Genomic DNA, 16,087 nt, shown 5'->3' with positions numbered 1-16,087 from the left:
CGATGTCAGCAGTTCAATCACTCCCGCCCCTATCCCTGGTCGAGTGGCCTCCCGGTGCGTTGTCATCCCGCACCTATCCCCGGCTGAGTGGCCTCCCGCACCGGCCGGCCTGCTGCCTTCCCGGGCTGAGTTTTCAGATGAAGGTAGGACTTTGTTTTATTTTTTATTTCTTCTTGAATGCTTATTACTTGTTGTGCTTTGTTTAGTGCTTTGTAAGTCTTGGTGCAAGGTCCTCTCTGCTTCCCTTTCCGCCCCTATTTCAGGCCGAATGGTCTCCGATGTACCTACCTGCGCTGATTTATTAACTCTCCGCAAGGGTTTTCGCAAGCGGCCTAAGTAGATTTGGAGTAACTATTAGCTGGCCAAAGTGGCCTAAATGGCCAAAACTGGCGTAGGTGGCTGGTAGGTGAGAAAAAAGCTAAACTAAAAAAATCCTAACTAACAAACTTACACTGGTGTAAATTGAATGTGCAAAAAGGGGATTTTTAAGATACACCAGAAAAATCAAGTTGCTCCAAAAAAAATGGAGCAACTCCTGGCCAATTCTGAGCCCTTTGTTCCTAGGTAAAGCTTAACTAACGGCCTCCGTTAACTTTTATCTGCTTGTGGAACATTTACACTGTACAATTCATTGTATTAAAAAGAAATATAGGTAGACATAACTGAACTAAACAGAGCTTGAGTTATAAATAAGTTCTCTCACTTTTAGGCATTTTCATGACTGGTACTGCCAAATAATGTTCATTTTGATATATTCAAGCATGTTTATAAGATGGTGCTCAGTAAAGTGAAGCATGCAGCAGATTAACCTGACAGGGTGGCAAATACTCCTGTCACAAGAAAATTGGAAATCAGGCCTGGGAGTATTTGAATTTGGCTCATTCTGAGATTTGGCAGGATGCTGAGAAATCCTGCAGCTTAGTTCACTGAAACAGGGTTTACAAAGGGAGATAAAATACAGACATTCAGCACACAGATCACAGGTCATTTACTCTGTGCTGTTGCGACACATTCCACACCAAGCAGCAGTTTTTTGAACTATTTTTGTGCGGTGGGTTTTTGATTTTTCAGTGTCTTACGCTTTAACCAAGACACTAAGGAAATCACCAAGTTCCTGCACATGTGCAGGTACTATGTGTTAAGGACTGGATTTTCAGCTTGTTACGCCTCAGTTTGCGCCCCAGAGGGGTGGTAAATGGTGTTTCTAGGCGTAACACCGGACGGACAGCTTTTACCGCCTGGCCAGCAAATTAGGCTCATGGTTTGTGGTGGCACAAAAACTTACCACCCTGCCCTCTAGTTTCACTGAGATCATGACGTCAATCATCGTGCAACGCTGCGCTACCACTGCAGGTGTGAAATTTGGCCCTAACGCCCCACTTAACGTCTGCCCAAGGAAACGTCTGTAAAACTAGGCATTCCCAGGGTGCAGCAGGTAGTATTGGCAGTGTATTTAAATGGAGGGATGAAGATCCTACATCGCAGGTCACATTGACTGCAACGGTTGCGCACATCATGCTGCGTGAAGCTCCGACTTGCAAACGGCACTTCTATCTGCTACTACAATGCCCTTACAACTTCAGTGAGAGAATTTAATGGGGGTAGTACTAGTTCAATAGTGTATCGTGCTCCATGCTATTGCCAGGCGCCGTCAAGCTAGAAGAATGTCGGCCCATGGATGAGGAGAGGCCGAAGACCACTGGGGAGGAGGGCTTACCTCCCACGGGTTTACAGGCAGCACCGCTCATACCTCCAGCTCTCTGAGGAGCAGTGTGTGAGAAGGCTGTGCTTCTGAAAGGAAGTGCTGACAGGGATATGCCATCTCCTACAGGCAGACCCATGCCTGGACTGCTCTGGAGGCAGCCTTCAATACTCCCCTGAACAGGTATCTGAATTCATTGTGGTGTGCTGCATGTTACACAACTTGGCCATCATAAGGGGCCAGGCATTACCAGTGGCGATTGCAGGCCCATCTCAGGAGGAGGAGGATGAAGAGGAGCCTGGTGAGGCCCCCATTGGATAGCCACACCATCCAACGGGGAGGCAGCATGTAGATGCTGCCAGACCAAGAGTCGCATGTCAGCAGATCATAATGGACCAGTTCTCCTAAATAGAGGAAACTGAGGGATGGAGCTAATACTGGAGACACCATGTGCCCCCATAAAAGTACATCTCCGGTGAATGTTGGAATGATATCCAAGGCACCAATGGCAAAGGATGAATCATAAATTTATTGCAACAAAGTAAAAAAACTCCCCCCACCAAAATAAAAACCATACAATATACAACATTATGTTGCAGGGCACTGAACAACAATGAAGTCCCTGAAATCAATCAAACATTTTTAACGCCATGATTTTCAGCTGAGGGGCAAAAACTTCCTGGTGTGACACCTGATTTTGCACCCCCGATCATGAAACCTCATTTTTTGCCAAATTTTGCAGACGAGGGTGCAAATATTTTCCAGGCGGCATCAGGACCGTCCCACCGCCATTACCGCCTCGAAATCTCAAAAGCCGAAAATCCAGCCCGCAGTCTCTTTTAAGCCAATTATGTTTAATTAATTAGGGAGTTTAGTTGAAAAAAATCTGAAGCTAATAGCAGCAAGGTCATGAATAGAAATGTTAGAAATATGTGGTTATTGTTGTTTTCTTGCCTTGAATCAATGGATAGCACTCTCGTTTGTGAGTCAGAAGGTTGTGGGTCTAAGTACCACTGCAGGGACTTGAGCACGATCTAGGCTGGCACTTGGATGCAGTACTGAGAGTGCTGTCAGAGGTGGCGTCTTTCGGATGAGACATTAAACCGAGGACCTGTCTGCCCTCTCAGGTGGATGTCAAAAATCCCGTGAAATTATTTTGAAGTCGAGCAGGGGAGTTTTTCAAAATGTCCTGGCCAATATTTTCCCTCAACTAACATCACTAAAACAGATTATCTGGTCATTATACAGATACATACAAAATTCTTACAGGGTAGATGCAGGGAGGATGTTTCCTCTGGCTGGGGAGTCTTGAAGCAGGAGTCACAGTCTCAGAATAAAGGGTGGACCATTTAGGACTGAGATGAGGAGAAACTGCTTCACTCAGAGGCTGGTGAATCTTTGGTATTCTCTACCCCAGAGGTCTGTATTTGAGTATTTGAGTATATTCAAGACAGAAATCGATAGATTTTTGAATAACAAGGGAATCAAGGGAGATGGAGACAGTGCAAGAAAGTGGAGTTGAAGCAGATCAGCCATAATCTTATTGAATGGCGAAGCAGGCTCGAGGGGCCGAGTGGCCTACTCCTGCTCCTAATTCTCATTATCTCATTGCTGTTTGTGGGATCTTGCTGAGTGCAAATTGGCCAGCATGTTTTCTACATTACAACAGTGACTACACATCAATAGGCCTTCATTGGCGGTAAAGCACTTTGGGACATCCTAAGATCATCACGGGCATTATATAAATGCAAGTTATTTATTTTCTTTCCTTATCTTCACACTTTTCCCTTGGAGAAAAATATGAAAGAAACATAGAAACATTGAAAATAGGTGCAGCAGTAGGCCATTTGGCCCTTCGAGCCTGCACCACTATTCAATAAGGTCATGGCTGATCATCACCTCAGTCCCCTTTTCCTGCTTTCTCTCCATACCCCTTGATCTTTTAAGCCGTAAGGGCCATATCTTACTCCCTCTTGAATATATCCAACGAACTGGCATCAATAACTCTCTGCGGTAGAGAATTCCATAGGTTAACAACACTCTGATTGAAGAAGTTTCTCCTCATCTCGGTCCTAAATGGCTTACTCCTTATCCTTAGACTGTGTCACCTGGTTCTGGACTTCCCCCACAAATGGAAAGATCTTCTCTACATCTACCCTATCAAATCCTTTCATAATCTTCACCTCAATTAGGTCACCCTTAACCTTCACTTTTTCAGGGAAAAAACCTCCAGCCTGTTCAGTCTTTTCTGATAGTTATTACCTCTTAGTTCTGGTATAATTTTTGGAAATCTTTTTTTCACGTTCTCTTGTGTCTCTATATCCTTTTTATAATATGGAGACCAAAACTGAGCACAGTATCCTGTACTCTAGTATGGTCTAACAGCAGCTCTATGTAAATTTAACATAACTTATCTGCTTTTGAATTTTATTCCTCCAGAAATGAAACCCAGTGCTTTTTGATTTTTTTTTTATGGCTTTGTTAACCTATGTTGCTACTTTTAATGATTTGTGAATCTGTACCCCATTTAGATTCTTATTTTCCAAGGAGTAGGTGGCCTCTTTATTTATTCTACCAAATTGCACCGCCTCACTTACCTACATTGAAATTAGTTTTTCCATTACACACCCATTCTATAAAATTATTGGTGTCTTCTTGTATTTTGTCATAGTCTTCCTCGGTATTAACTATACCTCCCCCCAAATAAATTTGGTGTTGTCCAGAAATGTTGATATTGTACTTTCAAATCCCGAGTCCAAATCATTATGGAAATAGTGAACACTGGTCCCAGCATCAATCCCTGTGGAACACCACTTCCCACCTTCCACCAGTCTGAGAGCTACCGTTAACCCCTACTCTGTTTTCTGTTTTGTAATATACTTTGTAATTTTCTATCCATTCTACTCCTTGTCCCCTAACGCCACATGCTCTGATCTTAGTCATGAGTCTACTCTTTGTTCCTTATTGAAGGCCTTTTCAAAATCCAAGTATATTACATCTACTGCATTACTCTTGTCTACTCTTTCTGTTCCTTCTTGAAAGAATTAAATTAAATAAGGTTTGTCCAGCATGATCTTCCCTTTTCAATTACCATGCTGGATATTCATTATTATTAGAGGTGACCTAATAAGAGATTTTCAAGATAATGAGAGGTTTTAATCGAGAAAAACTATTCCCTCTGTCGAGTGGGTCAATAACCAGAGGTCATAGATTTCAAATCATTGGCAAAAGATCTAGACGGGAGATGAGGAGAAATTGTTTCACTGAGTTGTTGAGATCTGGAACGTTCTACCTGAAAAACTGTTGGAAGCTGATTCCTAACCCATGCCCTAAAAGGGTGTTGGACAGGTTGATAAGGAATTTACAGGGCTACAGCAAAAAGTGTGTGGGGGGGGGGGGGGGCTGGTGAACTAAGCACAACTATTCTTTCAAAGAGCCAGCATGGCACAAATGGCCCCCTATGCTGTAAGTTTCGAGGATTATATTTTCGGTTCTAGATTTTCTTTGTATTACATCTTTGACTAAAGATGCCACTATCTTTCCTACGACGGACATTAAGCAAATTGGTCTATAGTTCCCTGGACTTATGTTGGTCTTATTGCAGCATTAGGTAGAAAAAGGGTGTTCCATCTAGGAGGTGTCTGCAGGAATGGGCATGTGTCTGTCATACAAGGGAGAAATGGGGCCTCAAACTTATGATCTTCATCTTTGTAACATTAATTTTTTTTATACTGACAAACAGCTATGTCATCTTTACAAGTCTTAACATTGGAAAAACGATAATCAGAAATGTGCAGCATAATGATATGGCCCTTGTGGCTAAAGGGATCAAGGGGTATGGAGAGAAAGCAGGAAAGGGGTACTGAGGGAATGATCAGCCATGATCTTATTGAATGGCGGTGCAGGCTCGAAGGGCCGAATGGCCTACTCCTGCACCTATTTTCTATGTTTCTATGTTTCTATCAGGAACATTCTTCCTGCATCCAACCTGTCCAGTCCCGCCAGTATTTTATATGTTTCGATGCGATCCCCTCTCATTCTTCTAAACTCCAGTGAATACAGGCCCAGTCGATCCAGTCTCTCATATGTCAATCCTGCCATCCCGGGAATCAGCCTGGTGAACCTTCTCTGCATTGCCTCAATAGTAAGAACGTCCTTCCTCAGATTAGGAGACCAAAAGTGAACACAATATTCCAGGTGAGGCCTCACCAAGGCCCTGTACAACTGCAGTAAAACCTCCCTGCTCCTATACTCAAATCCCCGAGCTATGAAGGCCAACATGCCATTTGCCTTCTTCACCGCCTGCTGTACCTGCATGCCAACTTTCAACGACTGATGTACCATGACACCCAGGTCTCGTTGCACCTCCCCTTTTCCTAATCTGCCGCCATTCAGATAATATTCTGTCTTCGTGTTTTTGCCACCAAAGTGGATAACCTCACATTTATCCACATTATACTGCATCTGCCATGCGTTTGCCCACTTACCTAATCACCCTGCAGCCTCTTAGCGTCCTCCTCACAGCTCACACCACCACCCAGCTTAGTGTCATCTGCAAACTTGGAGATATTACACTCAATTCCTTCATCTAAATCATTGATGTATATTGTAAATAGCTGGGGTCCCAGCACTGAGCCCTGTGGCACCCCACTAGTCACTGCCTGCCATTCTGAAAAGGACCCGTTTATCCCGACTCTCTGCTTCCTGTCTGCCAACCAGTTCTGTATCTACATCAGTACATTACCCCCAATACTATGTGCTTTAATTTTGCACACCAATCTCTTGTGTGGGACCTTGTCAAAAGCCTTTTGAAAGTCCAAGTACACCACATCCACTGGTTCTCCCTTGTCCACTCTACTAGTTACATCCTCAAAAAATTCCAGAAGATTTGTCAAGCATGATTTCCCTTTCAGAAATCCATGCTGACTTGGACCAATCCTGTCATTGCTTTCCAAATGCGCTGTTATTTTATCTTCAATAATTGATTCCAACATTTTCCTCAGTACTAATGTCAGGGTAACCGGTCTATAATTACCCATTTTCTCTCTCCCTCCTTTTTTTAAAAGTGGTGTTACATTAGCTACCCTCCATTCCATAGGAACTAATCCAGAGTCGATAGACTGTTGGAAAATGATCTAGGGCCACTTCCTTAAGTACTCTGGGATGCAGACTATCAGACCCAGGGGATTTATCAGCCTTCAATCCCATCAATTTCCCAAACACAATTTCCTGACTAATAAGGATTTTCTTCAGTTCCTCCTTCTCTCAAGACCCTCTGTCCCCTAGTATTTCCAGAAGGTTATTTGTATCTTCCTTCATGAAGACAGAACCAAAGTATTTGTTCAATTGGTCTGCCATTTCTTTGTTCCCCATTATAAATTCACCTGAATCTGACTGCAAGGGACCTACGTTTATCTTCACGAATTTGTTTCTCTTCACATAGCTATAGAAGCTTTTACAGTCAATTTTTATGTTCCTCTCATACTCTATTTTCCCTCTCCTAATTAAATCCTTTGTCCTCCTCTGCTGAATTCTAAATTTCTCCCAGTCCTCAGGTTTGCTGCTTTTTCCAGCCATTTTATATGCCTCTTCCTTGGATTTAACACTATCCTTAATTTCCCTTGTTAGCCACAGTTGAGCCACCTTCCCCATTTTATTTTTATTCCAGACCGGGATATACAATTGTTGAAGTTCATCCATGTGATCTTTAAATGTTTGCCATTGCCTATCCACCGTCAACCCTTTAAGTATCATTCGCCAGTCTATTCTAGCCAGTTCACGTCTCATACCATCGAAGTTACCTTTCCCTAAGCTCAGGACTCTAGTCTCTGAATTAACTGTGTCACTCTCCATCTTAATAACAAATTCTACCATATTATGGTCATTCTTTCCCACAGGGCCTTGCACAACAAGATTGCTAATTAGTCCTTTATCATTACACATCACCCAGTCTAGGATGGCCAGCCCTCTAGTTGGTTCCTCAACATATTGGTCTAGAAAACCATCCCTAATATACTCCAGGAAATCCTCCTCCACCGTATTGCTACCAGTTTGGTTAGCACAATCTATATGTAGATTAAAGTCACCCATGATAAGTGCTGTACCCTTATTGCATGCATCCCTAATTTCTTGTTTGATGCTGAATTTAGGGAGCTAGGAGTTAAGTTAAAAAGTAGGACCTCAAAGGTAGTAATCTCAGGATTGCTACCAGTGCCACAAGCTAGTCAGAGTAGGAACTGCAGAATAGCTAAGATGAATATGTGGCTTGAGGAATGGTGCAAGAGGGAGGAATTCAAATTCCTGGGACATTGGAGCCGGTTCTGGGGGAGGTGGGACCAGTACAAACCAGACGGTCTGCACCTGGGCAGGACCGGAACCAATGTCCTTGGGGGAGTGTTTGCTAATGCTGTGGGGGAGGGGTTAAACTAATATGGCAGGGAGATGGGAACCTATTCAGGGAAACAGAGGGAAGTAGAATGGGGGCAGAAGCAAAAGATAGAAAGAAAAAAAGTAAAAGTGGAGGGCAGAGAAACCCAAGGCAAAAATCAAAAAGGGCCACATTACAGCAAAATTCTAAAGGGACAAAGTGTGTTAAAAAGCCTGAAGGCTCTGCGCCTCAATGCGAGGAGTATTCGTAATAAGGTGGACGAATTAACTGCGCAGGCAGCTATTAACGAATGTGATGTAATTGGCATTACAGAGACATGGCTCCAGGGTGAACAAGGCTGGGAATTCAACATCCAGGGGTACTCAACATTCAGGAAGGATAGACAGAAAGGAAAAGAAGGTGGGGTAGTGTTGCTGGTTAAAGAGGAAATTAATGCAATAGCAAGGAGGGACATCAGCTTGGATGATGTGGAATCTGTATGGATAGAGCTGCGGAATACCAAAGGGCAGAAAACGCTAATGGGAGTTGTGTACAGACCACCAAACAGTCGTAGCGAAATAATGGAAGCATTCTCAGGCTGATTCTCAGTCTGACAGGCTGCAATGAGAACGCTTCTTCCATGGCCATAGTTATCTTTACAGCAGCTGATAGGATGGTTAATTCTAAGCAGCAGGAGGGTTCTATGAGCTCCCACAACCCATACGATGGGGGGGGGGGGGGCATCGACAGCCACCGGATGAGAGTAGCCCGCTGGATGTCAATCCAAAAATCAGAGCTGGCGCTCCAATCAATTTGCACTCACTCACTCATTTGAACCTTCTGACTCAGAGGCGAAAATGGTTCAACTAAGCCAGAGTTTTACTCCACCAATACGTAGTGGGCTCCATTCTCCTACAGTTACCCTTAAACCTGGCACAAGCCACTATCTGCACAAGTTACAACATCCGTGTCAGTTTTGACAGAGTCTTCTCATCTGAATATCATAATGTAAAATCAGGTTTTCTCAGACTGAAAATATTATTGCTGTTATATATGTGGACTTGTATTTACTCTGTACAGCCACCAGAGGACTCATTCCCCGGAGTCCCAAGGGATCCCATAATCCCTTGGGAGCACAGGTATTTAAGAAGGCTTCACAGGTTGGAGAGGCACTCTGGAGACCTGCAATAAAAGACTAAGGTCACACTTTACTTTGAGCTCGCAGTGTTCAGTCTGGCTCTTTCTCCAGACACAACAACTGACGAAGAGATACAGATAGCGAACCCAAAGATGCAGAGAACAGTGGGCATCCTGGAGAAATTTTTGGAGGGAGATGATTGGGAAACTTTTGTGGAGTGACTCGACCAATACTTCGTGGCCAACGAGCTAGATGGGGAAGAGAACGCTGCCAAATGTAGAGCGATCCTCCTCACCGTCTGTGGGGCACCAACGTATGGCCTCAGGAAGAATCTGCTCACTCTAGCGAAACCCACGGAGAAATCACACGACGATTTGTGCACACCGGTCCGAGAGTACTTGAACACGAAGGAAAGTGTTCTGATGGCAAGATACCGGTTCTACACCTACAAAAGGTCTGAAGGCCAGGAAGTGGCGAGTTATGTCGCCGAGATGAGACGCCTTGCAGGACATTGCGAATTTGAAGGATATTTGGAGCACATGCTCAGAGACTTTTTCGTACTTGGCATTGGCCACGAAACCATACTTCGCAAGCTTTTGACTGTAGAGACTCCAACCTTGAGTAAGGCCATAGCGATGGCCCAGGCATTCATTGCCACCAGTGATAATACTAAGCAAATCTCTCAGCACAGAAGTGCTGCTTACAAGTACTGTGAACAAAGTGATGTTGTTTTTGAATCGTAGCGTACAGGGCAGGTCACACATACCTGCAGCTACATGTCCGCAGATGTCTCAGAGTCCACCATCAAGGGTGATGAATGCAAGGCCATTAACACCTTGTTGGCGCTGCGGGGGTGATCATTGTTTCCATTCATGCCGACCCAAAGGATATGTTTCCAAGGGCTGTGGAACAATGGGACACCTCCAACGAGTGTGCAGGCAAGCTGCCAGGCCTGTTAAACCTGCAAACCACCACATTGCAGAGGAGCACAGATCCACGGAGGATCACTACGAACCAGAGCCTCAGATAGAGGAGGCAGAAATATATGCGGTGCACACATTCACCACAAATTGTCCCCCGATAATGCTGAATGTTGAACTAAATGGACTCCAGGTGTCAATGGAGCTGGACATGGGCGTGAGCCAGTCCATCATGGGCAAAAAGACTTTCGAAAGGCTGTGGTGCAACAAGGCCTCAAGGCCAGTCTTAACTCCAGTTCGCACGAGACTAAGAACTTACACTAAAGAACTGATTCCTGTAATCGGCAGTGCTACTGTAAAGATCTCCTACGATGGAGCAGTGCACAAGCTACCACTCTGGGTGGTACCAGGCGATGGTCCCACGCTGCTCGGCAGGAGCTGGCTGGGAAAGATACGCTGGAACTGGGACGACGTCCGAGCACTATCGCCCGCTGACGACACTTCGTGTGCCCAGGTCCTAAACAAATTTCCTTCGCTGTTCGAACCAGGCATCGGGAAATTCCAAGGAACAAAAGTGCAGATCCACCTAATTCCAGGAGCGTGACCCATCCATCACAAGGCGAGAGCAGTACTGTACATGATGAGAGAAAGGGTAAAGATCGAGCTAGACAGGCTGCAACGAGAGGGCATCATTTCATCGATCGAGTTCAGCGAGTAGACCAGTCCTATTGTCCCAGTCTTCAAGGGAGACAGCACCGTCAGAATCTGTGGCGATTACAAAGTAACTATCAATCGTTTCTCCCTGCAGGACCAATACCCACTACCAAAAGCCGACGACCTCTTTGCAACGCTGGCGGGAGGAAAGACGTTCACGAAGCTGGATCTGACTTCAGCCTACATGATGCAGGAACTGGAAGAATCATCGAAGGCACTCACCTGCATCAACACGCACAAAGGTCTTTTTGTTTATAACAGATGCCCATTTGGAATCCGATCAGCGGCGCCGATATTCCAGAGAACCATGAAAAGTTTACTGAAGTCGGTCCCGTCTTCCAGGACGACATCTTGGTCACAGGTCGGAACACAGTCGAGCACCTGCAGAACCTGGAGGAGATTCTTAGTCGACTCAACCGCGTGGGGCTCAGGTTAAAACGCTCGAAGTGCATTTTCCTGGCGCCTGAAGTGGAGTTCTTGGGAAGGAGGATTGCGGCGGACGGCATCAGGCCCACCAACGCGAAGACGGAGGCAATCGAGAACGCACCGAGGCCACAGAACGTGACGGAGCTGCGGTCGTTTCTGGGGCTCTTGAACTACTTTGGTAACTTCTTACCGGGTCTCAGCACCCTGTTAGAACCACTACAAAAACGGGGTGAATGGGTTTGGGGCAAAAGCCAAGAAAATGCCTTTGTAAAAGCGAGAAAATTGTTATGCTCAAACAAATTGCTTGTGTTGTATGATCCATGTAAGCGTTTGGTACTAGCATGTGATGCATCATCATATGGCGTCGGGTGTGTATTGCAACAAGCTAATGATTTCGGGAAACTGCAACCGGTTGATTATGCATCCAGGAGTCTGTCTAAGGCTGAGAGAGACTACAGCATGATTGAAAAAGAAGCGTTAGCGTGTGTCTATGGGGTAAAGAAAATGCATCAATACCTGTTGGGCTAAAATTCGAATTGGAAACTGACCATAAGCCACTTATATCCCTGTTTTCTAAGAGTAAAGGGATAAATACCAACGCATCGGCCCACATCCAGAGATGGGCGCTCACATTGTCCGCATACAACTACACCATCCGCCACAGGCCAGACACAGAAAACTGCGCCGATGCTCTCAGTAGGCTGCCATTGCCCACCACAGGGGTGGAAATGGTGCAGCCCACAGATCTAGCCATGGTTATGGAAGCATTTGAGAGTGAGCAATTACCCGTCACTGCCCAGCAGATCAAAACCTGGACAAGCCAGGACCCCTTATTATCTCTAGTCAAAAGTTGTGTGATTCATGGGAGCTGGTCCAGTGTCCCAGTGGAAATGCAGGAAGAGATAAAGCCGATCCAGCGGCGCAAAGATGAAATGTCTATACAGGCAGACTGCCCTCCATGGGGCAATAGAGTAGTGGTCCCCAAGAAGGGCAGAGACACCTTCATCAATGACCTCCACAGTACCCACCCAGGAATCGTAATGATGAAAGCGATAGCCAGATCCCACGTGTGGTGGCCCGGTATCGATGCGGACTTAGAGTCCTGCGTTCACAGATGTAATACATGCTCGCAGTTAAGCAATGTACCCAGGGAGGCGCCTCTAAGTTTATGGTCTTGGCCCTTCAAACCATGGTCCAGGGTACACATCGACTATGCAGGCCCATTCTTGGGTAAAATGTTCCTTGTGGTTGTAGACGCATACTCCAAGTGGATTGAATGTGAGATAATGTCGGCTAGCACATCCGCTGCCACTACTGAAAGCCTGCGGGCCATGTTTGCGACACACAGCTTACTTGATGTCCTGGTGAGCGACAATGGGCCATGTTTTACCAGTGCTGAGTTCAAAGAATTCATGACCCGTAACAGGATCAAACATGTCACATTTGCCCCGTTTAAACCAGCGTCCAATGGTCAGGCAGAGAGAGCAGTGCAAACCATCAAGCAAGGCTTGAAGAGGGTAACTGAAGGCTCACTGCAGACTCGCCTATCCCGAGACCTGCTTAGCTACCGCACGAGACCCCACTCACTCACTGGGATCCCACCTGCTGAACTGCTCATGAAAAGAGCACTGAAGACAAGGCTCTCGTTAGTTCACCCGAATCGACATGAACAGGTAGAGAGCAGGCGGCTTCAACAAAGTGCATACCATGACAGCGCAAATGTGTCACGCGAGATTGAAGTCAATGATCCTTTATTTGTATTAAATTATGGACAAGGTCCCAAGTGGCTTCCCAGCACTGTCGTGGCCAAAGAGGGGAGCAGGGTGTTTCAGGTCAAACTTTCAAATGGACTCATTCACCGTAAACACTTCGACAAATCAAACTCAGATTCACAGACTACCCTGATCAACCCAACTTGGACCCTATCTTTTTTGATCCCCCAATACACACACCAGTGGCAACCGACACCACGGTTGAGCACGAAGCAGAACCCATCATCCAAAGCAGCCCTGCAGGGCCCAACACACCAGGCAGCCCAGCAAGGCCAGGTGCACAGCAGCCCATCGAGGGCCCAACAAATGATTCAACAATACCAGCTTTCACACCGAGACAATCAACCAGGGCAAGAAGGGCCCAAGATCGACTCACATTGTAAATAGTTACACTATTAACTTTGGCGGGGGGAATGTTGTTATATATGTGAACTTGTATTTACTCTGTACAGCCACCAGAGGACTCATTCTCCGGAGTCCCAAAGGATCCCATAATCCCTTGGGAGCACAGGTATTTAAGAAGGCTTCACAGGTTGGAGAGGCACTCTGGAGATCTGCAATAAAAGACTAAGGTCACACTTTCCTTTGAGCTCACAGTGTTCAGTCTGACTCTTTCTCCATACACAACAATTGCTATCGGCACAATCTGGTTGCAAACCATGCCAACCTCAGCAGCAGGAAGCCCTTGGGTTTATAACTCCTGGGCCTCATCTGCATCACCTCAGTCACCGCAGCATTTGACCTGAGGACGGGAGCGCAGGAAGCTGCTGCTGGAACCGAAGGAACGGTCCTGGCATTCAGATAAGTTGCAGGAAACGGGTTCGGGTTGGCTTACGATTTGGGGAGGGTGGGTTACTCAGGGCAGGGGAAATTGAAAAACTTCCTTGTGCATCCCGGAGGAGCGTCCTTCTTCTCCTGACCCCACAAGGAATGTAAAAAAAAAACGACTTTTTGGGCCGCTTCCTGCTAGGTTGGCCACAACAGCTTCACCACGCAGGGCTCTGGTCATTATAGCATTCGGGCCCCCAGCCTGATCTGCTTATTTAACTAAGTACCCCACCAACTTCTGGTAGGCGTCCTTTCCACCTGCTCAGAAGAGCAAGCTAAAATCGGAATCTGCGAGAAGAGAGCGGGACCTTAGCAGTCAGGTCCCACAGGAAAACTGAACTGCCAGCCCACCCAGATTCTGCCAAGTGGGCAGATTAGAATCACCACTATAGACACAGATGTTGTTGGAAGTACTGGGAGAAAGGAGAAGGGCGGACAGCATTTTGAGGAGGGGGGAAAGCAGAGGGGGTGAAAAAGAAAGAACGTCTTGAGGGTCCAACAGAGGAAGCAGGAAAATGTGAGTAGCAGACTCAAGCACAGGGAAAGACCCAAATGGGAATAATTTTCACTTTCATGGATCAGCTGCCCGCTGGACACCCTGTCCGATTTTGCTTTCCACTGAAGTCGATGTAAAGGAAAACGAGGCAGAGTGTATAATACGGTAGTGGATCCACAACTGCCAGTGTCCTGCCTATGCCAAAAGTGAAAATTACCCCCAGTGACTCTTTTCAGGGAGGGGGGAGAAAAGGAGACCGTGTGAGTGGTGGGTGAGGGAAGAAAGGATGAGACGCTTTGCTGTGGAGGCTAGAGATAACGGAACTGGTCATGGAAATGACTTTATTGAAGAGGAAGGTGAAGACTCCTTTCAAGTGGGGAGGGAGTAGACGAGAAAGCCCATGCATCTCTGGTTCTGCTGGGAGGGGATGATTGCTGTCAGGGCTTTATGGGCACACGCTATAAAACAAAGTATGTTTCAACTAAGACCGATTCCACCAGAAATTCATTTTTGCTACAGATTCAAGTTTTATTTAAAATATTTATAGCAGCTTTCAAAAGTGGCAGAATATTACCCAGTTTTAGCTGAAGATAATCAGCTGAAGCTGCTTAGTGATTGCACTTTGTCACTCTCGTGTCACAGCTATGCAAATTTCTCTGCATGGGGCTGAGAAATTCTCTTTAATCTATGGGTTGAATTCCTTGTACAAGCTCAGAACCCTTTCTAAAAGACTGCGTGTGGTTGGATTAGAATCCTTTCTAAAACACAGCATGTGGCATTGATGTTTTATTTTTCATCAAACAGACCATCACGTGGGCAGTGAAAATAACATTCATTTAAAATATAAAGCAGCACTAGAAGTCTTTGCGTTCAGCAAACAAACCTAGCTTTCAAAACCGCACTTCACTCAAAGATAAACCTGCCGACATTTCTTTTTAAGATACATTTTCTTCCCAGAAGGACACCTAAGTAAATATTAAATTAGTTTTCGCTGATAGGATTATAAATAATGTTCTATTGCCAAAACAATTATGTGTTCCAATGATAAGAAAACTGTTATGTGGCTGTATGGACTCATAACTCAAAGAAAGGAACTCTTGTTCCAACAGAGCCATCATGAATCATATCTTTCGTAATACAGTAAAACTAATATTAAAAGGCACTCACTTTCACAGTCTGCCCAGCTTCAGGACCATCCTACAAGAAAAAATGAGAGAGAAAAGCATGAGGTATTAATGATTCTCAAGAATTCAGTGACAATTAATTAAAGTATTCATTTGAAAAACTGCTGAAGCTAAATGACAACTGTACGTGATCTGAACAGACACACACTATTGCAATCAGTTTTGTTTAAGATGGGCAATGATACTGGTGTTGGAGACCATACTTGTCTCCAGAAAGATTGAGAAAACTAGCCCCTTCTTACCCAACTCTTTGAAAGATAATAATGTGGTCCAGAACATATACTTTAAGATTATTTCTCACCTCTTTTAAAAAAATTATGTTTGACAGAGACCCATTGGCCCAATACTTGCGGCAAGGTGCATAGGGAGCAGGAGAGGAGGAGAGACCACAGGGAGGCAGAGACTGCGAAGGGGGGAGGGGGGAGGCCGCGAGGGGGGGGAAGAGACCACAGGGAGGGGAGTGACCGTGGGGTGGGCAGAGGGGAGACCGCGAGAGGGGGGAGACCATGGGAGAGGAGAGACCGCAAAGTGGGGGGGGGA

The 16,087-nt window shown here is 45.5% G+C and overlaps 1 protein-coding gene across 11 annotated transcripts in view; it reads right to left on the bottom strand.

The window, feature by feature from the left end:
• LOC139276702 (bis(5'-adenosyl)-triphosphatase-like) overlaps positions 1 to 16,087 on the bottom strand; it is a 1,572,769-nt gene that overhangs the window by 479,862 nt on the left and 1,076,820 nt on the right. For all 11 annotated transcript variants that reach the window (XM_070894677.1, XM_070894670.1, XM_070894668.1 and 8 more), the window contains one exon: positions 15,531 to 15,560. In XM_070894677.1, coding sequence (XP_070750778.1) covers positions 15,531 to 15,560 — 30 coding nt within the window. The remainder of the gene's footprint in view (positions 1 to 15,530; positions 15,561 to 16,087) is intronic.

This window comes from Pristiophorus japonicus, chromosome 12 (genome assembly GCF_044704955.1).
Source record: "Pristiophorus japonicus isolate sPriJap1 chromosome 12, sPriJap1.hap1, whole genome shotgun sequence".
Classification (NCBI taxonomy): Eukaryota; Metazoa; Chordata; class Chondrichthyes; family Pristiophoridae; genus Pristiophorus; species Pristiophorus japonicus.
The sequence above is the reverse complement of the archived record's forward strand: the minus strand, read 5'-3'. Positions and strand labels throughout refer to the sequence as shown.